This window comes from Buceros rhinoceros, unplaced genomic scaffold (assembly GCF_000710305.1).
Source record: "Buceros rhinoceros silvestris isolate BGI_N320 unplaced genomic scaffold, ASM71030v1 scaffold475, whole genome shotgun sequence".
Lineage (NCBI taxonomy): Eukaryota > Metazoa > Chordata > Aves > Bucerotiformes > Bucerotidae > Buceros > Buceros rhinoceros.
In genome coordinates this window covers 23393-49958 of record NW_010410898.1, presented here as the reverse complement: position 1 = coordinate 49958, position 26566 = coordinate 23393, and the positions used below count along the sequence as shown (strand labels likewise).

Here is a 26566-nt window from a genome sequence, read left to right as displayed (position 1 = left end):
GTATTACTCTTTTTTTCTTGTCCCCCCCCCCCCCAATTTCTTTGCCATATCAATATAGCACCAAAAAGCCCCTGTTCCTCACAGCTTTGAGCCAGGCGTTACAGCTAGTGTGGCAATATAGCCCATCTCCCCGTTTATGCAGCAGCGAGGTCCAGCTCTCTCAACCTGTGGTCCAAAGACACACCCCAAGCATTGGTGCCCCGATGGAGGTCATCCACCAGTCTGGGGACAGGAGCCATATTTCTTAACTAAGTGGCTAAAATGTTCAGTAGATACTGGGGCTTTGTCCTAGGGGAGAAGTGGTGATGTTTTTAAAGGGGCCTCCTCGAATCCAACGAGCTGTATAGCACCCAGAAATGAGGGCAAATGAGGAGCTTCCTACCCAGAGGTAAATCTTAAATCCTGTGGTCGCTCTGTCCTAAAGGAGAATTTGAGCAAAGATGAGGGACCTGGGAAGGGAAGCAAAGCAGGACTGAAAGAGCTATTCTGAGCTTCTGCAACTGCAGGTGTGGAGTGGCGATGAGATATTGCTTATCTTTACTCACTAACCTAAGGAGTATTAGGAGAGCTCTACCCATAGCTGTGGAAGACTGGAAATGTTCTTGGAATAATACAGCTTGTTAAGTGCAGGTAGTAGAAATGGGTTGATGTGGGGGTTTTTTTGGTGGTTATTCTTGAAAAGGTGAACTTTGGCTTTCCAGCAAAGTCGCAAATCACCTCCCTAAAAGAGCCTTGCTGAAAACTTGAAAGGGTTGTTGAGCACTGAGGAAGGAAACGGGTGGTGATTGACTGTCATCATACTGAACTGTGGATAAAAGAGCCTTTGAACTGCACCCTGCTACAAGCCGTGTTCTTTGGTATCTATCTGGATTTGGAAATATACGGTAGACTCAAAGTAGTATAAGCTAGGCATGAAGCTACTGCAAGGTCTCTGTTGTGATGTTGAGGTATGCCAAAAGAAATGCCTAATTCATCCAGCCCTTCTGGTAGGGTTTGAGTCCGGTCTGTATATAGCAGCTGTGGTCGCTAACAGTCAGACCTGTTGTGCAGAAGACCCTACCTGGTCAAAATTAATTTTATCCCATTGTTGTGGTTTACTCCCAACTGGCAATTAAGCACCACGCTCACAAGATAGTAGAGTGTACAAACCGGGCGATGCACGATGCAATGGCTCACCAGCTGCTGACCAATACCCAGCCAGTCCCTGAGCCCCTGTGCCCTCCAGCCAGCTCCTCCCAGTTGATATACTGGGCGTGATGTCACATGGTATGGAACACCCCTTTGGCTCGTTTGGGTCAGCTGTCCGTGCTGTGCCCCCTTCCAGCTCCTTGTGCACTCCTGCTCTCTGCTGGCAGGGCACTACGAGAAGCTGAAAAGTCCTTGACTTAGTTAAACGCAGCTTAGCAACAACTGCCATCGGGGTGTCAGCATGTGTCCCACCCCAGATCTGAGACACAGCACTGCACCAGCCCCTGGGAAGAAAGGTGACCTCATTCCAGCCCGGACCAGGGCACCCGTGCAGTTTGATGCCATTGTACCACCTCTCTGAAGGACAAGATTTGCCCCCCAGTGAGCCACCAGCGCTGCCTGACGTTTCTGGCAGGCGGAGGATGTCGCGAGGGACCATTTTTTGGATTCCAGCTGGGGTTTCCAGTTACGGGTTTTATATTTGACTGCCACTTGCTCTTAAGTTGACAGCTGGCAAAAGTTTCCAGCCACAAAAGCAATCTACTTTGTCAAGCAAATGTGGCTTCCACGGTTATTTTTGCTTTTGTGTTTGTTATGCTGATCATAGGTTAAAAATCCTGGCGTAACACCCTTGACCCTTCAGTACTGATGTATGCAGAGTCCTTCTTTGTAGCTGGAGCGTTAAATAACTTGCATCATGCAAGTGCAAATAGCACAAAGTCCCGACCCACATAATACTCCATCGGTTTAAGACCTTAGTACCTGGGGAGGTTTCGTGTTATGGTTTCCACAGAGTGAGCAAAGGGACTTTTTCTGTGATACAAAGACTGAGTGCAATAAAGGGTGTCCGGAAATGAAAGTAAACAATTATTACAATGCATTTCTTTTTGTGTCTCTCGTTTGTTTGTTTGTTCTTGAACAGATTGAAAACATAGATGCTTGCCTGAGTTTCTTGGCTGCTAAGGGGATTAACATCCAGGGGCTGTCCGCGGAAGGTGAGTCAAATTTCTTTTTAAATGAGCAGCCTGAATTACTGCTTGAGGTAGTAACCAGCACATGGACTCTAATGGAAGATTAATAAGGATAATTCAAAATTCTGAGAGTCTTTCCTTCCTTTTTCCCCATCTCAGTGTGAAAGGTCAGTAAAATATGTATCTAATCTCCACACAGCTGCCGTGTGAAAACCAGCAATGAGACCAAATTAGAATTCAATCACTTCTTGTTTCTTTCTGTTTAAAACCAGAAATTTCTCATCTAATTTTTATAATTGGCACATTGATCAGAGTGTAGATTTTATCAATATTTAAAGTGAACTGCTGGCAGTCATTTGCCTTTTGAGAGAGAAATTTATTTCCTCATTCTTCAATTACTCTCTTACCTGCCTCCGTTTCTATTAATCATCCTAAGCTTTGGTATTTTACCAGCCACTTGAAAACACGTATTTGAAATATAATTTCACTAATTTTGAGGTGGTCTGTAAGTGTAAAAGCAAAAGAGCAGATACTTAGTGTGTGTTGTTCTAACCTCAGTATACCACGACTAGTAGGAGAGAGGAGACTGAACATTAGCTGTCTTTTCCTGTGGGGTGTCCTTAGGTTTTTTTTTAATGTTCCTCCACAAAGAAGCTTTAGTATGGTCAGCCCAAGTACTGCCTGCAGTAGATGCCTCAATAGCTCGGTTATAATCAGGGCTTTCCTGTCAAGAAAAGAAAGTATGAGCTAAAACTTCTTACAGGAGAAAGTTTGTTTACCAGGAAATGGTTAAAAAGAAAATGCAACCAAGTCTGTTGTAAAAGCCAATTTCATCCTTGACACGATATGTAAATGTTGTAAAAATATATAATACATTTCACACTATTTGCCTGTCTTGATGCAATACAAAATCTAAAAGAATAGCCCAGTAATTGGTGAGAGAACTGTCTGGGTGTGCAACGTTGGCAGCGTAGTGTTGTCCCCACGGGGGAAGGGGGAGCACGATTACTGGTCGCTGTTCTCCTGCCAAGTCACAAGTCAGGCTCAGCAGGATGTAGGTTACCCCATGGCTTGGCTGATTTGGAATTTCTTCCTTTCTTTTACGCTCTCTAGGAATTAAACATATTAAGTCATAAGGAAGAAGAGACCGGCAGTGTTTGCTGCCAGCGTATGAACGAGACCATTTACTGGCTCCACCACTAACGTGGAAGGAAGGACAGCTAGAGAGGGGGAGGGAAGGAGCAGTTCGTTTAAAATGAAGTTAAAAGGCTTGAAATCAACAATAAATACAATTTCTGCTCTTAGTCACTCCTTAACTGTGCTGAGGGAGGAGGGGGAAGCTGAGCAAGAGAGAGCGCAGGGTCACGTAAGAGTGCCGTGACCAGACAAGCCAGCGTTGCTGCGTGAGTTGCCAAGACCTGCGAGGTCAACTGCACAGAGCCTTGTTTACTGCGCTGGCACATCCACACCTCGGAGGAAGGACAAGACTGTGGTTGCTTCCAAGTGGGAATAAACATTGAAGTCTCTCCTGGGTTGCTTGAGAATATTTTTAGTACTGTGGTTTTAGTGTGGAGGGAAGTTAATGATTCAAAACCAGAACTGGGATGACTCCTAAATGTTGGAATAATTTAAGACTTCACGTGTCATATCCTTCCAGCATTAAAAAATCCTGCTTTGATAGGTGCGTGCCACTTGGACATAGGCTGTTTTACTGCATTTTTGTAGTGAAGGTGCTAAGGGTCTGCAGGGGAAGCAGGTTAGCTGGATGATGACCAGCTGACCGAATCCTGACACCATAAAGCGATGAAAGAAAATGTCTTGCTGGGCTTTGGAACAACCACAGTTCAGCTTAGACTTTTGCCTCTGAAATTACCTTCATGCTTCTGCAGGTAAATGAATGTCAGTGTTCACGCTCTGCAGTTCCTCAGGTCTTTTAGGTCCTTTCCAGTGTCAAGGTGGAATTTTTGTTTCCACAGCCCAAATATCTCACAGCGCTATTTTAAGCATACCTGAGTAGAGCACTTACCATGGGCCAGATCGCTGATACCACTCTGAGTCCAGTTAAGCACAGTCTTCAAAAAGTTACTCTTGAATTTTCAAAAACATCGGCATTGGTGGGAATTAATTCCTCCTTGCATTTCCCTTCCTCATTCCTGTGAAAGTCCCAGTGCCGTTGTGCTCAGTAGTCTACAAAGTTCATCTCAGAGCTGTTTTGGGTAGCTTTGGATCCCTAAAGTCACCTTAGAGCCCCATCAACTTAGAGCATGTGTCTGTCTGTCCCTCATGCTGTGGCTTGGATCAGCTGTGAAGAACATCTGCTTCTCAGCGTTTTGCCCTAAATTCAGACCTGCTTGTAGTTATTTTGGCCCTTTCTCTCCTCTCTCATCATTCACTACGGACAGAATTCCCTGGTTTTTTAAATTTTGTTCTGTTCAGCAGACCATCTTGCCTCGCCTCGTCCATGAGATGGGAAGGCCTGATGGGTCTGCACGCAGACGCCCGCTATCTTTGGGGGCGAATAGTTCCGCTGACAGCCCTGTTTTCTGGCAGCATAGGTGCAGCTACGGAACGCGCAGTGGTTCCTAACTTGTACTCCTGCTAGCCAGTGTGACTGACTGGTCTGGTCCTTCTCAACCAGTTCTGGTTTGTTTAGAAAGCTCTACAGAGTCAGATATGACATAAGCTTTACAGAAGCAGATGCAAACAAGCTCGATTAAATAACAGCGATAGAGCATTTTTCTTCTTCTTTGCTGGTTTGCTTTGATCTGTGTCCTGTGCACGATGAGTAGTTCATGATTGGCAGAAATGTCATTACAGATGTTGGAGGAACTGGACGGTGACACCTCTCTAGTGATCTTCCCAGTGGGCGTTTAGTTTCTTTACCTTTTCTTTGTCCTGAACTATTTTTTTTTTTTTTCCTATTTCCACTGAGTCCAGTGTATTTTCGTGAAGACAGAGGTGGAAATTCCAGCTGTAGGGGAAGCAAGCAGCAGCGGAGATCTTTCGGGGTGGACATTTCCAAAGGGTAGATCCGTGGGGATTCTCTGAAATCGACATTCCAATTTCCTCTCATTTTCTAGAGTGTTTGTTTCAAATATACAAGACGAGTCACTTTTGGCTCCGGATTTCAGCTGGGTGGGTGATGTGCTGGTCCTTACCTAAGTTGATATGTGTACTGCTTAAGCTGACACATGGACTGGAGGGGACTTAGAGCAGGAAGCAGTTGAGCCTGCGCCGATGGGCAGAGCGCAGCAAGGCTGAAGTGCTCTTTGAAATACTCTTTTTGTACAAAGTGCAGGGGCAAACTGCCAGGTGAATTACCTCAGCCTGTCTTCAAGATAAGAGGAACAGAGGTACCTCTGAAAGCTCTGTTTGAATTTTTTTTTTTGCTGGTCCTTTGTTTAGAAGTGGAATCTCATTAATGCCATACACTAATTATATCATTTGTCCTGGCAAGACCAAAGGGAATAGGATATTGCTGCTGGTATGTCTGAATTTGAGCTTATCTTCCTCTTCTTCTGCAATGAGACAGTTAGGTAATGAATTATTTGTTGTTTTCTTTTTTTTTTTTTTTTTTTTTTGGTCGCCTTAGAAAAATGTCAGAAGCAGGTTACTTTGATGAATACAGCAGAAGACAGACAGGCATAGGAAACGACAGGTTTTAGATGGGTTGTTGTTACGATCGCCTCGCTTCACATGGAAATGAAGTCCTCCTTTCCAATTTGGAATAGCTTTGCTCAGTCTAACCGCACAGAGCCATGGTAATTTCTGTTATCTCCTGGCCGGTATTTGTGCAGTTCAGCTTCCCAGTGCCTCTGGGTCTGTTTAGTTATGCTTCAGCCTGTGATTAAGTGCTACTTTCCTTACAGTTCCCATGAGTAATCGGAATTCTCTGCTGAAGATAAGGAGATCCTTTTTACTGTGTTTTGCTGTCTTTTGTGTCTGTTTTACTTTATTGTCTACTTTCATCCGTGTCCTCCCTAGCTAAACACAGGCACAGGGGAGCAGGGACCTGCCTGATGCTGCCGCTGATGGCAGTGGGAGAAGGCTGGGTTTGTGGCATGACGCTGCGTGGGAGCAGGAAGAGGAAACGGGCAGGATTCATTGGGACCCGCGGTCCAGGAAGAGACTAAAATTGGCTGTGAAAACAACGGAAGACAGAAAATTACTGTCCCTGGGATTGATACTCACTTAAACAAGGGAATGAGGGCAGTGATGGGAGAGACCACTGGTGGAGGGGCCAGGCTGCATGGAGGAAAAAATGGGTAGGGAAATTCAGCCTAGAATTAGGGGAGGAGAGGAATATCCTGTGTCTGGGGGGTGACCAGGAGCACTTACATAAGGTCTGGGAGTCTCTGAGGAGATGGTCATGGGCCGAAGCAAAATTCAGGAAGAAAGTGAATTAAATTAGTGGCTAGGAAAGAAAGCTGGATTGAGACTTGAGTAGACAAGGAGATGAAAGCTGGAAGATGGTGCAGCAGAGGAAGCAGAATTTTTAATCCACGAGCCTGACACCTGCTGGGTAAAGAAAGGGCTTGGGGTTAAGAGCAGAAGCTTGTTACACAGCAAGGATGAGCAATGTGAGCAAAAACGCAGCCGAGAAGGAATGAAGGGCAGAGTGGGGGCCGTTACAAAGTCAGAGCAACCTTTCAGCTGGAACTGGGAAAAGCAATTAAAACTCCGCTTCTCACCTTTGTGCTTGGCCACTGTCTTGCCATGTGTCCTTTTCTTCCCCTCTTGCACATCCCCTCCACGCAGGGGCATTTAAAAGCACGGGGCTGTGTAGTGCATGCAAAAGTTCCCCTGTTTGACATGACGTTTTTAATTCACTTTTTAAACTCGGGAAATTAAACATGCTAAATAATTAAGTCATGGCACTTTATTAAGGTTGTCTGCTTGGTGCTCTTGCATATTAATCGTGATACAGCCATTAACTGCGTGTTCTGGTACCTATCTTTGTATTTCTGTCTGCCTTTACATTTTCACATTTCACATTGTGTAGAACAAAGTGACTTTTAGGATGTGAAATGTTTATACGTTCTCTGTCAAGCTCTCTTTAGGTACCTTGGGTATCCATTCTTTATCCACTGGAGATAGTATCAGACTGGTAATTACCTGGTTTAGTAGACCTATGTCACCCAATAATCATATTCTCTAGTGCAAAACTTGCATCAGGTTTCCTTTGTGGAAACAATTAGTCTGATAATCCTGTGGTAATAATGATATGTGATAATTATTGTGTGGTAACCGAGTAGTTTCTCCTCCTCGTGCAAACCTAGGACTGAAAAATTGTTTACAGCATGCTGTTGTTAATACATTTGTTGTCATGGCGTTTGGTTTGGTTTTTTAGTTAGTTAAAGGAACTATTTAAAGGAACAATCTTTTTAAGCACGCTGGCATTAACATAAATGCGAGACATCGTGCGGTGACCGCAGGGGAGAAATCAGTTCTTAATTTGTAGTTGGTGCTCACTGGTACTCGGCTGTAATGCCGATGAGATGTGCAGAAGGCCTGTCATACCCTCAAGGAGCCGCGTTCAGACGGCGTTACGGAGTGCAGCGACTGACGAGTGACTTGTGAACGTTCCCTTGCAGAAATCAGGAATGGCAATCTGAAGGCCATCTTGGGCCTTTTCTTCAGTTTATCTCGATACAAGCAACAGCAGCAGCAGCCACAGAAACAGCAACCACAACATCATCCTCCCCAGCAACCTCCGCCAGCATCCCAGCCAGCAGGGCCTCCACCCCAGTGCCAGGTCGGGGTACCGCAGCAGCAGGTCCCAGCTTTGCTCCAGCCTCCGTGCCAACAGCCCCCGCCAGCTGCGCAGCATCAGTTCAAAGCACAACCAGAAATGCAGTCCAGGTGGGCAAATTTCCTTTCAGGTCGGTGGGGTTTTCGTTGTTTATTTCCTTTTACTTCTTGTTCGAGCTGTTGAAAAACCAAAGAAACTCCTTCCTTTAGTTCTGCTCCAGAATAAAGACTCTGGAAATTGAGTGCTGGGTAGCGATTGACTTCGCACCTTTGGGAATCAAACCCACGTGCTTAAATATGTCCTCAGGGCTGGAAATGGGCAGCCCAAGGGTGTAAAACACCAGCGAGACCAAGTGACCACAGTGTTTTATGAGGGTGTTTCTCTCAGCATTCCTTTTGCTTCCCTCTACTTGCAAAGCCCGTCGGTTGTTGCCACTGCAGAATGCGGGCATGTGGGAAAAAAAAACCCCTCAAATTAAGGCTTCTGTGTGTAAAATAACACGTATTAAGGTGAACACCACATCAAGTGCTGCTTTTTGAGGGGTATAAACAGTTTAAATGAAGCCTTCCAAGCCTCCCAACATTGGGTTGTTGCTTATGTCTGACTTCACAAATCGTGCTCATTTTGGGTGAAAACAATATCTTTGTATAACTGAAAATCATGGTGTTGCTACAGCACGTATGAACTTGTACAGGAAATGATTAGTGTGAAACAAAGATGTATTTCAGCATATTTCTGTGATTCTCTGTCAAAACCATGGGTTGCATGGGACTGTTTGAACACCTGCTTCGAGATTTTCAGCCTGTTGCGTGGATTGTGCTGGGTTTCAAATAATTTTAAATTATCTGACCTGAAGGTCTTAAATGTCATGTCTTAGTATATACTACAGTTAATTGCTCACATTCTGCAGCAAATACATGTAATAAAAGATTGAGAATGAAAAGAGTTGATAAGGTTGGGGTTTGCGTGCAGAATTGTGTGGTCATTACGCTATAAAAATTAATTCATTGCGGGTTTTAGGAGCTTTGACCTCAAGTCATATTTAGGCAAGAAGCTGTTTTTTCCTGTGAAATTCATAAAATCTCTTTCCTCCCTAGAACTGGTTACTAAGTTCAGTGGCTTAAAAACCCCTGAAATTTATTTGTTCAACGTTGTCTTCCGCTTTTTCTTTCCTGTCACAGTGCGTCTCCCAGGGACTCATCTCAAAGCAAAATCATCCGATTCACTCTTGGTCAGAAAAAGTCTTCTAGGTTAGCATTTCTTCATCTTCTGCACAGCATGACTTCTCCTTTTGCAGTATCGCTGGATGCATGTTCAGGGTCCCTGCTGACAACTGTCCGTAACTGGGTGTTTTCCCAACAGCAGAAACCTCCCAGGGGTAGATGGGATTTAACTGTCCGCCTTTTTCCCAAGGTGTGGAATGCTTTCTGGCCCGCAAGAAAATAGTTTGGTTTTCTTCTCCTTAAGAGCTTCTGCTTTTGAGAGCAAAGCATGGTTCTGGGAGTTCCCTCCCCACCATACATCTGTGTTTCAGCCGTGTTTCGATCCGCCTTATCGCAATAGCCAGCATCAGGTTAGCGGCTTAGCTAGAAACCGGAGCATGGCGTCAGCTGGGGGAGCCCAACGGCAGCGGGTGGCCCCGGCTCACCAGAGCTCCTGCGCTCCCCAGTGCTCGGAGGCTGAGCACATCCCATCTCCCAGAAAATGATGACTGGGTACTTCAGCCTGATTTTTTCCTGAACCCCAGCATGACTTGCATGCCTGCCCATGTGACCATCTCATCTCAGTGATCATGAGGGTTGCTGTGATATTAATGTGGTTATTAATCATGTTTACTTTTACTCCTATCCTACATTCAAATGTTTTACTAGGAAGTTAATGTAGTTTTACATGGGTAAATTATACTGTATCGGTTTTGCTGGGCTCATAAGCTATTACTTACTGGTTTTATTCAGCTTAGCGAGTTTGTAGGTGGTTAGTTCTGCTGTATAATTTGGATTTATTTCCCCCATCTTACTGCTGTTACGACAACAGTGAAGGTCTGCAGTATAACCCCTGTTAAAATGTTCCGTGATTCCTTTTTGTGTTCTCTCTTGATCATAATTACAGGTTGACAGTCGTACTTACCTGGAGGAGGTGCTGAGGTGCAGTAACAGAGGGTGTTCCCTGAGCTCAGTACCTTGTCTCCGATAGCAAGAGGCTGGAAACGTCTCCCTAAACCTTCCCCCCCCACACCCTAGATTTCACAGGCGCTGCTGTGAAATATCTTGATCCAATACCAAACACAGGGGCTTCAAATCAGTCAGTCTGCAGGGGGGGAAAAAGTTCAAGAGAAATGATACCCTCTTCCAGAGTGTTTTTAGCGCTTATGTTTTTTATTCGCAGTATGCTTTTACTGGCAGTGGCAATGCTGACTGGAATCAAAAACTTGTCACTTCTTGAGCGATCACATGGTTTGAGTAGCTTTATTTACTTGAAAATGAGACAGATTTGCAAATCCTGTGTGGGCACATGTGGGGAGCCTTTTCTAACCCATCGCTACAAGAACCTTATGGCTTCCTGCCTGCTAGAAAACTCCCCTTCAAGTACTGGGGGCTCTAGTAGCCTTCCTGCGGTGGTTGGCCCACACTCGCCGTGTTCTGTCACTGGGTAGAAACTTTCAGCTGAGCTATCTTGTGTGTCCTGCCTACCTGTAGGAAACTTAGCTCATTTCCTGCTAAGCAAAGCAAACTCTTAATGAATTTTCTTATCTTGGTGACTTCCAATTCCTCAAGAACAGTGTCTGTCGCTGGTTTGCCTCTGCTTCTTCCTGTGTAGTCTCCTCCGCAGTGGATGAAGCATCTCTGGGGTGTTCTATTTTCACCTTGCTGTGGTGATGAGGAAGTAGAATTTTCTAGCACCCCTCAGTGTTGAAAAAGGCTGGGTAAAATGAGGGACGTGTCTAAAAGGCTTCAGCCAAATCAACCTCAGAACCATGATGTGCTGTGCCAGATCAGTGGCGGTTTCAGTTTGTAAATTAATTTTGGTTTTGTATTTGAGTGATGCCCTTATGTCTTACCCTTTTTGGAGCTTTGAAAGCATGTGCATGCAGCTGTTGAAGTTTTTGCGCTTACCCTTCACGTTTCTTTTCATATTTCCTATTTCTTCGCTGGTGTTGCTGAAGGTAGTTTATTTAGGAAGCCCTGCCAGACTCCTTCCGGGCTTCTCTTCCTTCCCAGGGGCACAACGGTGATTTGGTGGGTTGCATCCCCGCTCTCTCTGACAACTGGGACTTCTTCATTTTAGCCTGTTATTGTTATTTAAGACGGTTGGATTTTTGTGTTTTGTACAAAGAAGTTTTAAAGAGCTTCTACAGCGAAAAGTGGTCCCTTCCACTGATGTGGTTCTATCGTTTAGTCTCTAAAGTGATGCTCTTGCTTTTCAAAACAAGGAGTTTTGCTAACTCCCTTCAGTATGCATTTTGAGCAACTACCAAACATTTTTAGTCTATTTGGAATGTAGAAACATGTGCTCATTAGTGCACAAAGTACAACACAAACGTGGAAACTTCATGTGTGACCCTTGACTTCCGAGGCCTCGAGAACATGTGTTGTTCTTGAGATGTGATGCCAATGGCTTTCCTAATTCTGTTGGGCTTTTTAGAAAAGTCCTCCATCTCCCCTTTTGCCTGAAAAGCATGAAAGTAGTATCTCTCCCTGTCTACTCAATCCAGAATCCTAACCACTTTTTTTTTTCCTAGGTAATCAGCCAAATTTTGTCAATACAGGCTAAGATAAGGTGCTGAAAGAGGTGGACCCAGTTTAAACCCGGGGCTTGTACCAGCTCGCTGATAACATGCTTGCCCTAGGCAGGGGCACTTCAGCTTTGTGTGATTTTTACAGGCTCAAATAATTAAACCACGTTAAAGTTTGGCTGGGTTTGGCTGCTAAACTTGGTAGGTTTCAGAGCAGAGGTGTGATGTGCTTCTCTATGAGGGAAGAGGCAGCCACGCTCTGTCACGTTGTTATTTCTAAAATGTGTCCAGCACGTAATAGTGCCCAGTAACCTGGTTTGAGGACAATACTATCTCACTTAATCCTAACCCTGTACCGGTGGTATTGCTCCACTGAATCTACTTGCAAGTATTTCTGATTCACAAGATTTATGGCAAGTGACCATTAATTTTGGTTCAGGGCTTTTTTACTGATATGAAACAATTCAGACTGTAACTTGTTTGATACATATTTTTCACCGAGGTTGGTGTTGGTATTTGTGTTTGTTCTTGCAAAAGAACTAAGACCCTCATGGGGTTATACTGTGCGGTATACATCTTTCCTTTCAGCTTCTGCATGGTGTTTCGTAGTTGCTTTCTCAGAATGTTTCTTAAATATATTTAATGGCATTGTAATTCTTTCATCAGGCTTCCAGGCCCCACCACGAGGGTGTCCGCTGCAGGCAGTGAGGCCAAAGCTCGTGGTTCTATTAGTGCCAACAATCGTCGCAGCCAGAGCTTTAACAATTACGACAAATCCAAGCCTGGACTTCCCCCTCCAACACCGACAAGTAGCAATGACAAAGGTAAGCACTGGAGATTTTGGCATCCTCAGATTTTTCATAATAGTGGCTTTGTTCGGGGAAAATTGGATTTTCCATTAAGCTCTGGAAGCTGTAGGACTATCTCAAAGCTGTATCTTGTGAGCGTGACATTTACAGCCCAAAACCCAGCTGGCTTTCCTTGAACAAGGTACAGCCCTCCTTTAAAATAACTGAAGTGGCGACTTGCTGTCCTGAAGGTACACGCGAAAAATAGCCTCCAGAAAAACTGGCATGGTGAAACATGTTTTTTCCTTCTGTCTTCTGCTTCAAACACAGATAAGGGAGAGTGAATTAATCAAAAAATAAGACATTTTGATGAGTAGTTTGGCAGGAACGGAAAATTACCACTGAAGACTTCTTCAGTGGTTTATATGATAAATAGTACCATTGGCTTTCTGCTCCTCCTCTAGGGCGGAAGGCCCAGTAAGTTACAGAAGGTGATGGTTTAAGTGTCATTTCAAGAATCCTATAGCGTAGGGTTTGGAGGCAGGAAGAAGTTATAGTTTTATACGTGTTGCGGTGAAAGTGTGTCTGTGGCAGCGCGTCAGAAATGCGAAGAACCGTGTCCTGTCTGACCCAGTGCTTTCTTGAATGGCATTTACTGACTTTGTGACCAGTCACTAAGCGAATAATCCGGCAGCGTTCATTAGCTTGAGTTTGTAGCTCTGAGCTCTGTACTGCAGCATTTACCGGTGGCTATTTGGGGCATGTGGCTGGTGAGAACTGGGCAAATCACTCTCGTCTGACACGGTCAGACTGTTGGCGTAGGCTGGCAGCTAATTCTGTATCCTTCACAGAGTCATGGCTCTTACAAAGATAGGTCAGCGCTGGATGTCAGGACGATCTTCTTGCAGTGACTTGGCAGTCGCACCCTTTAGGCTTGAGTCTCTTCTCTGTCTGTGCGTAATTTCTATCAACGGTAACGAGGATTTTGCTTGAGGGAAAAGTACTGGCTTGGTTCAGCTTGCCTGTGGTTCTCATGTGTGTTTCTTTTCAGGAAACTGGTTTTCCTTCTCTAGAAACTGTTATCCTCTGACCAGATGTCATGAGGTTTGGAGTGTTACCCCATCTAGCGATTACAGCCCAAAACCTTGTCTTGGGATGATGCCAGTGGAGGGTCCTCAGCATCCTCCAGGGACATTCTGGATCACCCTGATCAGACCTTGTATGAGAAGAAAATTAAACTCACAGCTGAATAATAGGATTAATTATATTATAATAAAATGTATTAGCATAATATGCTAATAAATCAGCAATATTCTACCTTGGTAAATCCCTGGTTGCTATTTTAGGAGGTGGATTATGTAAACAGTAATGATGTGGCATCAGCACGTCACAGCCATCTCTCAATCTGGATTAGATCTGCAGTTAGAAGCAGCTGACAAGCTGTGGCATGAGAGGTAGAACTGATGGAACCTTGTTTTCCCGTGGAATATCTGCTCTGTCTGCCTCTGTCTTTCCTATGGCTTGTGTCCCAATACTGCTGATTTGGGGACACGCTGTGTCTTGTCCTGACGCATGTGTTTGTTGGCTCGATGGTCCCTACCTGCGTGTGGGTGATGTGCTGTTTGCCTGCGTTGAAGAGAGGACCTGAACTGTCTTGGCTTTTTCTCAGTTTACCAAGATTACTAAATAAGGCAAGTAAAGTACTGGTTTCAGCCTTAAACAACAACAAAAAAAAGAACCCTCAAATATACAGAGAAGGAACAATAATTTGTCAACTGAGTAACTTGAGTATTAACTGCTTTCGGCAGACAGCTCTGTGAACCCTCATTCTTCACTGTGATCCATCTCTCCAGAAAGATAAGCCAGTTGCTGAAGAAGCTTACAAGATCATCTGCTTCCTTATGAATATTACAAATGACTGAAAAGGCTGGTTTTTAGGTTGACAGCCTGCATAAATTGCGTTACATAGTCAGAATTTTTCTCTGGTCTAAATTTCCAGTTATAAATTTATGGTCTTCAAAAAAAAAAAAAAAAAAGAGGGCTTATATAAGTTGAACTTAAAAATATCATCGTGACACAAAGTTGGTCTGAATCCATGAGCAACAAAAGCAGTCACTCTGACAAATTTTTGGCTTATTTTTAAGTTATTTGTAAAGTTGCCAAAGTTTATTGTCAAAGTGCTAAGACAATTCAGGTTTTCTGACCTGTGTCCTGTCTTTTGACTGACTGAGGAAATGGGACTTACACAACCGTGTTGGGTGCCAGTCTCGGTAACTTTTTATCTCTTTACCCCGTTTAGCTCCGTTGGGTGTTTTTGGAGAAGGAAATGGGAGAAAGATAAATCTGCCTGTTTTGGCACGCGCGGTCCCTTTGTGATAGAAGGTAGCCTTCAGTGTGCTACGTTTGAGTAATTTCTTACACAGCAGCCTGTAATTTTCAGCTTGTATTAATCTGTAGCCTTTCCCTCCAAATGTGAATTGTCTTGGTAGTCAATCGTCTGTGTCTTGTGGCAATGAAAGTGCATTAATTGAGATAGAAAATATCAGAAAGGAAAAGGACAGTAAATGGAGCATGGAGGAACAGCTAGCTACTGGGAAATAAATAACCTAGTTTTTTTTTTTTTTGAAGGTTCCATTAATCACTTAGTGATGAGACTAGTGGTTTTCTAGAAATCTTGGGGAACAGATTTATGTAGCATTGAAAGCGATCACACTGTGGCATCAAAACCAGAGGTTCTTGGATACGTGCTCGAGTTTGTGGAGATGCGTATTTACTCTTAGCAAAGGAGGACATGGGTAGAGATGCGAGAAATATCAGAAAGGAAAAGGACAGTAAATGGAGCATGGAGGAACAGCTAGCTACTGGGAGGAAATAAATAACCTAGTTTTTTTTTTTTTTGAAGGTTCCATTAATCACTTAGTGATGAGACTAGTGGTTTTCTAGAAATCTTGGGGAACAGATTTATGTAGCATTGAAAGCGATCACACTGTGGCATCAAAACCAGAGGTTCTTGGATACGTGCTCGAGTTTGTGGAGATGCGTATTTACTCTTAGCAAAGGAGGACATGGGTAGAGATGCGAGTCTCCCCTCCCCACCGCTTACATTGTGCCTTCAGGATTTTATTTGGCTTTCTCAGCTGTTGTGTTCTGTCTGAACCCGTTCTGTGATGTGCAGAAGAGACATGTCTTCGCTAGGAGGGATGACTTGGACTCCCGCTTCAATGCCATGGTTGCCTCCCTTGAGGTTAGGGCATGGCAGCTTTAACTGGCTTTTTGGAGTTTGCCCTGAAGTTTGTGTGCAAATTTCTCTTCAGACTTGTTGGAATGTCAGTGCCCTCACTCGTCACGTCCAAGTGGTAGCCCAGTCTGGTACGGGTTTGGATTTATTGTCACAGCGATTAGCCATTTCTAACTGCAGTAATCTTCGAGACGGGGTATTTTAATGTGTGCAGTTGCTGTTACTACAGGCTTTTTTTCTTAACACAAGTTAAAGTCTAATTGTGTTTCTGGATAGTGGGGAAATAATGAGCTGTTTCAGGCTTGTGATTTTTGATGTTGTCATAATCTCTTCATACAACTGGAGCCTTTTATTTCACTTCTGAATGGTCAGAGTTATTTAGTCCATGTGTGTGTAAGTATACCTTTGGTTTACTCTCCTGCCCTTTAACACTCTGTGACACCACAAGTGTACTCTACAGCATGAAAAGCACCAGCCACCTCCCAGGGTCACTGCTGAACTCATCTAAATCCTCAAAAATCTGCAGCATCTGCAGGCTGTAAAGTCCCTGAACTGATGAAGTTAATCTTAAAGTGCCATCTCCAGTATGTTCATGAAGGGATGTAGAAATGTGACAGCCTTACATGCTTTATTTTTAGTTCTTTCTTCTACTTGGTTCCTAATATTTTATTTAAAATAATCCTACAGAGGGCAGCAGAAGTCTGTGGGAAAAGCGACCCTTTTCCTTTGGATTGGATTTAGGTAAAATGTCAGGGGGAAAAAAAGCACAACTGGGCTTGGACTATTTCCACAGAAAGTCAAAGGAAGTGTTTATTTATGAAGGTGGCAGTGGCAATAATGTAATTTTTTTCTTAAATAGGTAGTGTTAGGAAAAAAACATACACTTTCATGCATTCACATGAAATAAATAACTGTTTTAATAACAATGTTCTTTCAAACTTTTTTGATAAAATTCTCATGAGGGGGTTCTTGACCCAGACCCTGCTGGTCCAGCTGTGGTCTTAGTTCTGCAGAAATCTGCCTCAGTTTCCAGGTTTGGATATACCGTACAGGCAGGAGAGTGAGAAGAGTGCCTGCTGCGCTGGTTGAGGCTCCTTTTCTTTTATTTCTTTCAAAGTTTGCGTAACCCCTTGTAACGTGGAACACTGTGCAGGTTTAATCACTGTCTTTTAATATGGAAAGGGTAGTCACGGCTTTCACGGTGACAAGACAAGAGGCAATGAGCACAAGTTCCTTTAAGGGGAATTTCTGTCTGGCAGAACAAAATTAATCACTGTGAGTAGGATTAAATATTGAAAAAGTGTGTTCCGAGCAGTGGTGGAATCTCCCTTGCTGGAGGTATTCAGGACTTGCCTTGACAGAACCCTGGATAGCCTTGTCTGAGGCTCTGCTTTCCGCTGACGGTCGGAAGGAGTGGTCTCCAGAGGCTTCTTCCTAGACCGTTCTATGATTTCTACAATTTAAGTATAAGGTTAGTTTTTTAGAGTGTTTAAAGTATGTTGGCCATAAAAGTATTGTCCGAACAGTTATCAGTGATGTATTTAAGGGGCACTGGGGGTGGAGAAAGACAAAGCAAAACTGAGGGATGCTTCAGGACGGGTAGTTCTTCCTGTTAAGAAAAATCTCTTGATATTTTGACAGTACTCTTCATGTCTGCCGTGTTGAAAGGTTCCGTGTTTTCCCTTCTTCTGTGTTAAAGCTCAGTTCTGGTCTGTGCAAAGCTGTGTGTGCTGTGATGTGATGCACTGATACCCAAACCAGTCTGCATCATACCCGTTGCAGACAGATTCACCCTGCTGACACAGCTGAAATACTTCCAGTGCCAGTACAGAGGGTGGCATAGAGACGGGGGGAAGCACAGGGACCTGCAGATCCCAGAGAGACGGCATCTCACTGCAGTGACAGTTTGACATGGGTCAGACCTGGATGGAGCCAGCAGTGAGGGGGTAGTATTGCTTGAGTCCAGCTCTGAGCTCTGGCAGCTATAAAATTACCACATTTTGATAGCTTTAAATATTATTGCCTTTTAGAAATTGTATAAAGTATAGACTTATACTTGGGGAACAGATTTATGTAGCATTGAAAGCGATCACACTGTGGCATCAAAACCAGAGGTTCTTGGATACGTGCTCGAGTTTGTGGAGATGCGTATTTACTCTTAGCAAAGGAGGACATGGGTAGAGATGCGAGTCTCCCCTCCCCACTGCTTACATTGTGCCTTCAGGGTTTTATTTGGCTTTCAAAGTTTGTTTACAAGGTAATAGTTTATTTTTACTGATGTTGCTGCAAACCATAGTTTTTCACATCAACTTCACTGGGAAAAAACACATTTAAATAGAGAGAGGTGGTAAGGTATTTCAAAGGATTTATAGGAATTTCTTTCCTATAACTTTATAATTTTGCACTATCAAAAGAGGACTGACAAGTTAGTAAATGTTAGCACTGAGCAAGTCACTCTTACTGGTGTACGGTTACATACGCCAAATGTGTGCTAAAAATGTGTGCATCTCCTGTGTCAGCGGTTATATTGATCAGTGCGGTTCGAGAGGGCACGGCACAGCTGTCACAGGACTGACCCTTCCAAGCTCAATCTGTAGAGTAGCTGCAGTGCAACTTTCTCAAGTAGACGTAGGAGGGTTCCTGTGGCGCTGCTTCCTGGAGGTGCACCGCTCAGAAGGTCGCTGGGAGATTCTCCAGTGTCCTTGCACGGTCCTGTTGTCTGAATTAGCAGATGTCAGTTTAAAACAAATAAATAAAAGTGGTAGTCTAGAGTTTGTTTACAAGATAATCTTTTATTTTACTAATGTTGCTGCAAACCATAGCTTTTCGTGTCAACTTTACTGTAAAAAAAAAACCCTGTATTTATTTATTTAAAGGTCCTCGTGGGTAAAGAGGAAAAAATCCTGAATCTGGAACCCAACCAGTTGAAATTTCTTCTCCCAATGACTCGGATGTTTCATGTTAAGTCCTGCACTGATATAAAAAGCACTTGGGAATACATTCGTGTGGTTCTGTGTGATACTGAGCTTGTCTTGAGCTCAGCATCATTTAAAAGTGGCAGATTCGGATTGTGTTGAACCCTCAGATTCAATTTAAAAATACTCCTTGAGACAGAGCGAAAAACTCTGGCCCTTATGAGGAGCAAGGCAAGATGCGTGCATAGTGAGATCGAAACTGGGAGTTCTTGGGGGCAGTGTCTTGAAGGCTGGAATTTTCAGCAGTGTTCAAATGGGCTTTGAAAAGGGGGATGCTTATGAAACACACTGTGTAAGCAGAGGTTTGGAAAAACCCCTTTGCAGTTGGGTATTTTAGTGGTTAATTTACGTCCTTTGTCTTTGTTCTCTCAATAAATAGCATATGTGTATCCCTTTGTGTGGAATTTGAAAGTAGCTCAATTCAGACCGCAAACGATACAAATTTTAAGCAAGAGGATGTTCAGCCATTGAAACAGATGAAATCAGACATAATGAGTCAAAATTTAATATTTGCCCAGGGCTGGTGTTCAAACAGAGGTTACGGTTTTGGCTCAGCAAATTACCGAGTGAAATTCTTTGAACCATGTTATTGTTAAGACCAACTCACATGATCCTCATAGTTTTCTTGAATGAAAAATCTTTCATGTGCATGTAAAGGGAGGGACATGTCATCTACTGCAGCTGCACATAAAATCAAATGAAATATTTGATGTTCTGAATGACTGCCTTTGGCTCTTGTACCAAGTACTGGATGGTCAAATGATGTTGCACAAACTTCCTCTCTGGAACTCTTATGTTCTGCTTAACCTCATTCAGCTTTTCCACTCCAAATAATCAGAAACAAAACCCAGGCATTTGCCTTTGTGCCAAATAAAAGTATAAAAATTTAAAAAAAAAAAAGTGGTGAAAAAGGAGCTCTGAGACTTGTAAATCATGATAGAAACTCCTGTTAAAGAGTTAACATTCAATTTTTATTTTTGCCCATTTATAGTAGTGCTCAGTATAGACGCCTGAATGTGAAGGCGAGGACTTTGGCTGGCTGCAGGTACAGGAATGGTTATCGTGACAGCTGTGGCAGGGGAGCTGAGACGTCGGATCCAGTTCCTGTGGCTTTGAGCCAGCTGGACTCAGGGCTGGCGGAAGGTCACTGGGATGACTGAACAGTCAGTCTCTTCCAAATGGAAGCTGTAGATAGGGCCAGCCTGTTCCAGTGCTCAGTGCCTCCTCATCTCCTCCTTCTCCTGGCCAGGAGCAGAAGCCACTCCTTTTGGTCTTTGATGGCTGAGATGATGAGGGTAACAAGTGTTGTACTGAAAGCGCTCTACCTGGAGCCTTATCTGCTGCCGAGGAGGATGGAATAGTGACGTTCTCTCTCTTGTATACGAAACTCTTAACGCACTTCCGAGTGATGTTGGGTTTTCCTTACTGTCACATTACAGAGCTGTGCGGTGGGGATCTGCTCTAACTCCTGTTCCGTTTCTGTAGCGCAATTGCCTAGCTGACTGTTTGACCTTTTATGTTGAGGCATTCAGTTTCTCCGTTCTAAGCGCACAACTTTTCGGTTGACTTCCATTAATGTAATCCTACTGACTGTTTCTTCAATTTACCGAATGTATTAATGACTCTCTATTGCCCAGACTGGGGTTACTGGCTTATGTCAGAAGGTGACCCTCACGAGGGGCATTAGTGGCAAACAAAACACTGATTTTCAGGCGATTCTTAAATGTATATCTCCTGGGGTGATTGCTTGCACCCATTCACTCTTCTAATTAAACATATTTTTTGAAAGATTGCCTCATGTTAGTGAATCTCTGGTGACATATTTATGTTGGGTGTGTGCCCATAAAACAGCTTAAAGACTGTCAGGGTGTAACAAGCAATATGGCTCGTTTATAGGACAAGATACAAGTATGCGGTAAGTGATGCTCTTGCTTAATTTTACAACTGTTCAGCTGGCTGAATTTGGCCTTTAAAAATGCATCCTCTTTTGCCTAAACAAAGGCTGGCTCAGGGCTTAATTGCAGCTCAAGTGGAGCTTTGCAAGACCACAGATCTTTGCCATAGTTGGTGTAAGTTTTAGGATGACCTAAAACAAGCCAAAAATTTATTTGAAGGTTGTTTTTTTTTAAAAAAGAAACCTAAAGAGATAAGCCAATGACACGTTCTTAACTGTACAGTTCATGAGGATGAAAATCCTGAGCTTTTAAGTAAAACGTAACCTTGAGAAGCAGCTTCTTGCCCAGTGCACCTCTGCATGGCTGCACTGGAGACCAGTGGAACCATGGTAATTGATACCAGCTGAAGAGCTGGCCCAGCATTTCATGGCCTTTACAGTTCATGGGTGTTTCCTTTTAAAATAAATATTTACAATTTCTTGTAAATTAATTCCTTGGTGAATTGTGCCAGAACAGCCATGGAAATGGAAGTTCACTATTAAATCATAGGAAAGCAAACAGCAGTGGTTCTCTGTCCCAGGCTTCTGTAAGTGCCAGCGTGTTCCTACCACGCCTGCAGAAGCCTCCTCTCCCTGGGTAAGAGCGTCATCCAGCCTCTCTGGTCCCTTCTGTTTGTGGCCTCTCTACTGAGCCTGTTCCTCATCCATAACCAAATACACCCACAGAATCTGCGAGTGGCTCCAGAGAACTAGCACCACCTCTGAAGTGGCTGATGAGCATATAGCCATGGCCCAACCCTTCCTTACTGTCGTGGGTGGTACATCAGTAGCTGCACGTTGGGCTGGCTTGAGAGCTCTGGTGCTGCAGGTTGTAGAGGATTTTCTTTGACTGGAGAGAGGAAGAGAAGATCCCAGTATAAAAGGTCTTATATGTCTGATAGCTATTTTTGATAGAAATATAATAGATTTCTGCCTATTTATGTGTGTTCTTAAGGTGTAAATGTAGATGATGGTGAAGTCTTGATATTTGTGTGGTTTGGTTCAGCTCTTCTGTTTTAACTCAGAATATCCACATTTAAGAGTGCATTGGTGTTCGCCGCTCTACTGCCTACAGCTGGGTGGTTGTGTGGCTTCTCACTGAGCAGAGTAAGACACTGCTGCGTTAAAAAGTCGTTTAGCTTGGCTTGACTAACCCGTGGGACTTGGCTCGGATATCTTTTCCTACTGCCTGCCCCTGCCTCCACTTCTACCTTCATGGTTGTTCCAAGCCCCGGTTGGAGCCACTGCTGATGGTCAGAACAGGCCAATGGACAGTGTTTTCCTAAGAGCAGTTCTCAGAACTCTAACGTTTCATAGAACATCCCCGTAGGAGAGACGTGTCAGATCAAGGCTGCGAAGTATATGTATTGTCCACTCCAGGAATTTATAAAATCTAATGAAAGACTCCTAACAGCTCCCTGCCTGGAACTCATTAATGCTTTTGAATATCTCTGCTACAAGAAATCTTGGGTGATTTGATTGTTCAAATAATGAGAAGAAAATGGAGAGTAATGAACAAGAGTGGTGTTTGTCTAGTGGTAAATGGAGAGTGAGACTTGTTTTGAATGGCACAGTGAACTTGGTTTCATTATTTTTGTGATCATCTAGCTGGTATGTGGTCGATAGAGGTCCCTCCAGCCCCTTTCTTAGGCAGTCATGTGGACAGCATTTTGAATTTTACAGTAACTAAACAAAAACAACAAGGAATTCAAGTGTCTTAGTCGGTTATGTCAAGACCATGAGAAAAGGATCGCCTGTGCTCCAGTTTTATTTCCCCGCACCTCAGCAAAAATGCTGAGTCTTGGCGACAGGAACCAGTCACAGCAGAACCGTTGTCTCACGTACTGGAGCTCTGTGGGAGCGAAGGCGACTTGACAGCAATGTGGGAGCTGAGTTACTGACGTATCCGTAGGCTTTGGTCCGGGTTTTCAGAGGTACGCCGCGTTTTGGTGAGTGCGCGAGACTGCTGTAGGAGCTAGAGTTTACCACAGTGGGCTTGAAGTAGGTACGATGGAAGGAAAGGAAGATACCCAGGAGTAACGGTAACTTTTGTCTCTCATAAGTTAAGTCACTCTGACAGGGAAAGCCAGAGGACAAAAGTTGAAGGAACCAGTTTGCTCAGCTTGGGGCAGTTTTTGACCTCAGCAAAGCACAATGTTGGGCTTTCCTTGGGTTATGCAGAATTTCCCTCTCTGGCAAGCTGTTGCATTTTGTGGTAGTCCAGAGTGGAAGAGACAACGCAAAGCTTCAGCCGTCTGGCGGGTGGAAGCCGTGCCCCTGGCCCACGCCGAGCCGGTAGCTCAGCCGGTCCCTCCCACCCAGCTGTAGTTCTCTCTGCTCAACAGCGTTACAACTGAGATGGGAACTTCTGTGGGCCAGAAGAGTTGTGCTTATTCTGAGGAAGGGCTGTGAGCCAGGTTGCTCGTGTTGGGAACGTTCTGCTCTACCTGCGGATAGGTTGGGTTACAGAAAGATTGTGATTTTTACAGACGGCTCCTGGCATTTCCATACTTGAGGGCTTTGCTGAGCATGACAAGCCGTTACTGAAGAAGAACCTGGCTAAAAAGCTTTTCTCTGTAAGACTCTTATTTGTAGTCCTTTGAAGGAGAGGGATTCTTCTGGTGGGTGGATGGGAAGGGTCGAGACTGACCAGTTATTCCTCTAGATGGGAAATGATGAAACCGCCGCAGCGGTTTCTGCAGCTCTGACACTATAATGTCATAGAGCAGATCTGCTTTTACTTCCTAAATTAGCATTTGGTTGTGGATTTGCTTTTAACTCAGTTATCTAATCTATGGGCTGGACTGAAAGATATTTCTCATCATGAGAACTTCTTATTTTTTCCCATAGCTGTGAAATAAAAAATGACAGCTTGTTCATTCTAAAATGAATAAAAACGCTGTTAAGTTCTTGACCCTCCTAAGGAGAAGGAACTGTGAGAACATCCTTTCTCTTTGTGTTGCCTTTCATGCTTATAATGATTGTTTTTGAGAGTTTTCAGTTACAGCAAATCAAAGTCCACTTGCTTAGAGTGAACATGACAAATGATGGGAAATTGCATATATTTTCTGCTGACCTTATTATAACGCAAGCTCTCAAAGGCTTCAGTGGAAGAATTAAATCATAAGCCTTCAGCCTCTCTTTTTTTCATCACAAACGGGTGGGTTTGCAGATGCAGTTCAGGCTTTGCAGGAGCAGCTGAAATCAGATTTACCCATGCTACAGTGCGTACTGGCATTGGAACTAGACCACCAACATCTTTTTTAACGGGAGCGCTAGGAACAAAATAGATTTCAGGCCAAGATTTGACTTTGAAAAGAGGAAAGCGATCATTATTTATTGTAGACTGTAGCTTGGGTTTGAAAACATTTCTTTTATAGTCAGTTTTAGTTACTGCAGGTTGCTGAAGAAAGAAAATATCTGCCTCACAAAGGAGCACATGGGAAATAATAAGCTTATTAATAGAATGCATGAAACCTGCTCTCCTTTTCATGAAAGAAGGGCCTATGCTACGCTGAATAAAACTTTCCCCTTTGCATGCTGATGCGTTACCCACGTATTGATGTTCCTGCTTCATTAGGAATCGCAGCGTTTGAGTCGGCATTCTGGCAGCAGAACCCCTTTCGTTTACCCAGATGGGTCTGAGGAGTACAAGAGCCAGCAGGCTCAATGGTAAGAAAGAACAGAGAGTCTTCAAAACGCTAAAGTTTTCGTAGGCAGAGGCCGGTTTTCATGAGTGTGTTTTACAGTGGACCTTTCAGTTCTTGCATTTACTTTGCATGCAATATAACAAAAACATGAGGACTCTGAATTTCCAGTTCCCCCTGTATTTCACCCGAGTAAGACGCGAAATCCACTGTACTTGTGTGAGAAAATACCTTCTTCCCTTTCCCAAAGTGCAGCTGCTGAACAGGTATATTGAAGAGTTTATAAATATTTTGCTTTCATTTTGGATGTGTAGCATCCAACACGAACAGAATTCTCTTCCTGGAAAATCTTAGATAGAGACTCTGAAAACTCATGTCCCAATATATTAATTTTTTTTTTATGTTACACTCAGTGTTGTTGTCCTGGTTCAGGTTTCTCTGACATGTCTGTAAATGAAGAGCAACCCTGTAAATAGAGTTATATTGTACCCGTCCTACGCCACTGGCAACGGAAGCATGATTTAGTTCCAAAGAGGGGGGTGTATGTGGGGGAGTAGGGAATAAAGCGAACACTGTGTTGGAAAACAAACAAACTGAAAAAAGTGTGTTTTGCTCAGTGACCGAGCAGAATCTAAAAAAATAATGGTAAAAAAACCCCCTGAAAACATTGAAAGAAAGGAGAAGTGCAGAAGTTCTGGATTTTGGAGGGAATTTTGAGCAATGCTTTTGGATTTGGAATACAAGCCATCTCACTCGATCCAAGGAAAGCCTTTTCCCCAAAAGTCTGTGGACTGGAGCACTCACCTGGGCTGTGGGGATGAGCCTGAAGTCCCAAAGGAACCGACACCTTCCATCCACTTCCAGGAAGGCGTCGTAGGGCTGGTGGGAAGCCTGTGTGGATGTGGGTGGCTCTGGTGTCTGCTCGCACCCTGAGCTGCGGGGCGTTAACAGCTGGCTGGGCGTTGGAGGGGCAGTCGGGCTCTGCAGCTGGGTTCTGGACCACAGCCTGGGGCTCGGGTAGCCCCTGTCTCGGGTCTGTGCCGCAGCCTGTGGGTCACAGTGCGTACGAGGGCTCTGCCTAGGCACTCGGTTCTGGTGAATGCAGGATGGCTTCGTTTATACCGATCAGGTTTTCTTCAAACGGTTGTGAAGAACCTGTTTGAGGACGCAGATCCCTTTTCCAAGTCTGTCCAGTTGACTGTGTGCTCGGACCGAGCTCTGTTTCATCTCGAGCTGGGTTTGTGTTGCTGCATATCTTATACTAACCGAGTGTGCAGCCAGCTCCTCCACTTTCTGTGTGCATCTCTTTCTTACCAGTAATTTTCAACTTGTCCTTGTGTTCTCCCAGTCCTGCTCATCCTTGAAACTCAGTTTTTCTGAAACGGTAGAGAGTTCCCTGCCCACATCAATGAGTGCATTAAGTTCATCCCTGGGCCGAGCTGTAAGTTTGTCCCAGGTATGTTCACGCATCGCAGGCAGCTGTGATGAGTCCTGGGTACGCTTTGTGTCGAGATTTGTTTAGCCTGATTGGGTGACTCTAGAAGGTGACTCCAGGCTAGTGACTGTAGAAGTATCTCGATATTGAGATGGACAATTTTTTTGGAAGAGGTTATATAAATTAATCGTAGATGATGCACAGGGGGGATTTTTGTGAACCTTTCCTTACATTGCTGGGTGTCCTCTGTGGAAGGCAGCTGGGAGAAGGGCTTGCTCAGTCTGGGTTTACACAGGGAGCGTGGTGCAAGTGTTGCGATGGGAAGTAGATCTGGATGGGTGGGAGGGCTTCAGGAAATAAAAATGATACAAAGCAGCGGTGTACAGGAAGAAGCATGAAGGAAGAAGCAATGATGTGCAGCTTTTGAAAGTGGAGGGAGTAATATTGCCAGCAGCTTCTGACATAGTTGTGACCTTCCTTCCTCCCTTCCTTCCTTGCCCTCCCCTGCCTGTGGGCAGGGCGCTGAGATGGTGGGTCCTGGGGAGCCAGCTGACTCCAGTGCTGTTGCTTCTTCCTTAACCCATCAAACTGAGTTGAGCAGGCTCGAGCAGAGCAACTGGAGGACCAGGTGCCATGGCCGCTCGGTACGTTTGGTTGCTGGGTTTTCCTTCTGTACTAGAGTAAGACAGGAGTGACGCTCTGGAGGTCAGCAGAACGATGCTAGCTGAGAAAGATGATTCCGTTCCGTGTCCGTAATCCGGCTCTTGCTTCCTTCCAGCGCCGTGTGGGTAGTTTGCCATAGGAAAAGGACTAGCAAAACCGGCCAGTAGGGCAGTCATTGGTTAATAATAGAGTCCTGGAAACCCTCCGACTTCAGGAATATTTTTAAAAGTATCATTCATTCCT

General features: G+C 44.2%; 1 protein-coding gene across 1 annotated transcript in view; it reads left to right on the top strand.

Annotated features, from left to right (window-relative positions):
- Positions 1-26566, top strand: part of LOC104493123 (neuron navigator 2-like) — a 52492-nt gene that overhangs the window by 16457 nt on the left and 9469 nt on the right. The window contains exons 4-6 of the mRNA XM_010135752.1: positions 2111-2183; positions 7754-8021; positions 12311-12468. Of these exons, the coding sequence (XP_010134054.1) occupies positions 2111-2183; positions 7754-8021; positions 12311-12468 (499 nt within the window). The remainder of the gene's footprint in view (positions 1-2110; positions 2184-7753; positions 8022-12310; positions 12469-26566) is intronic.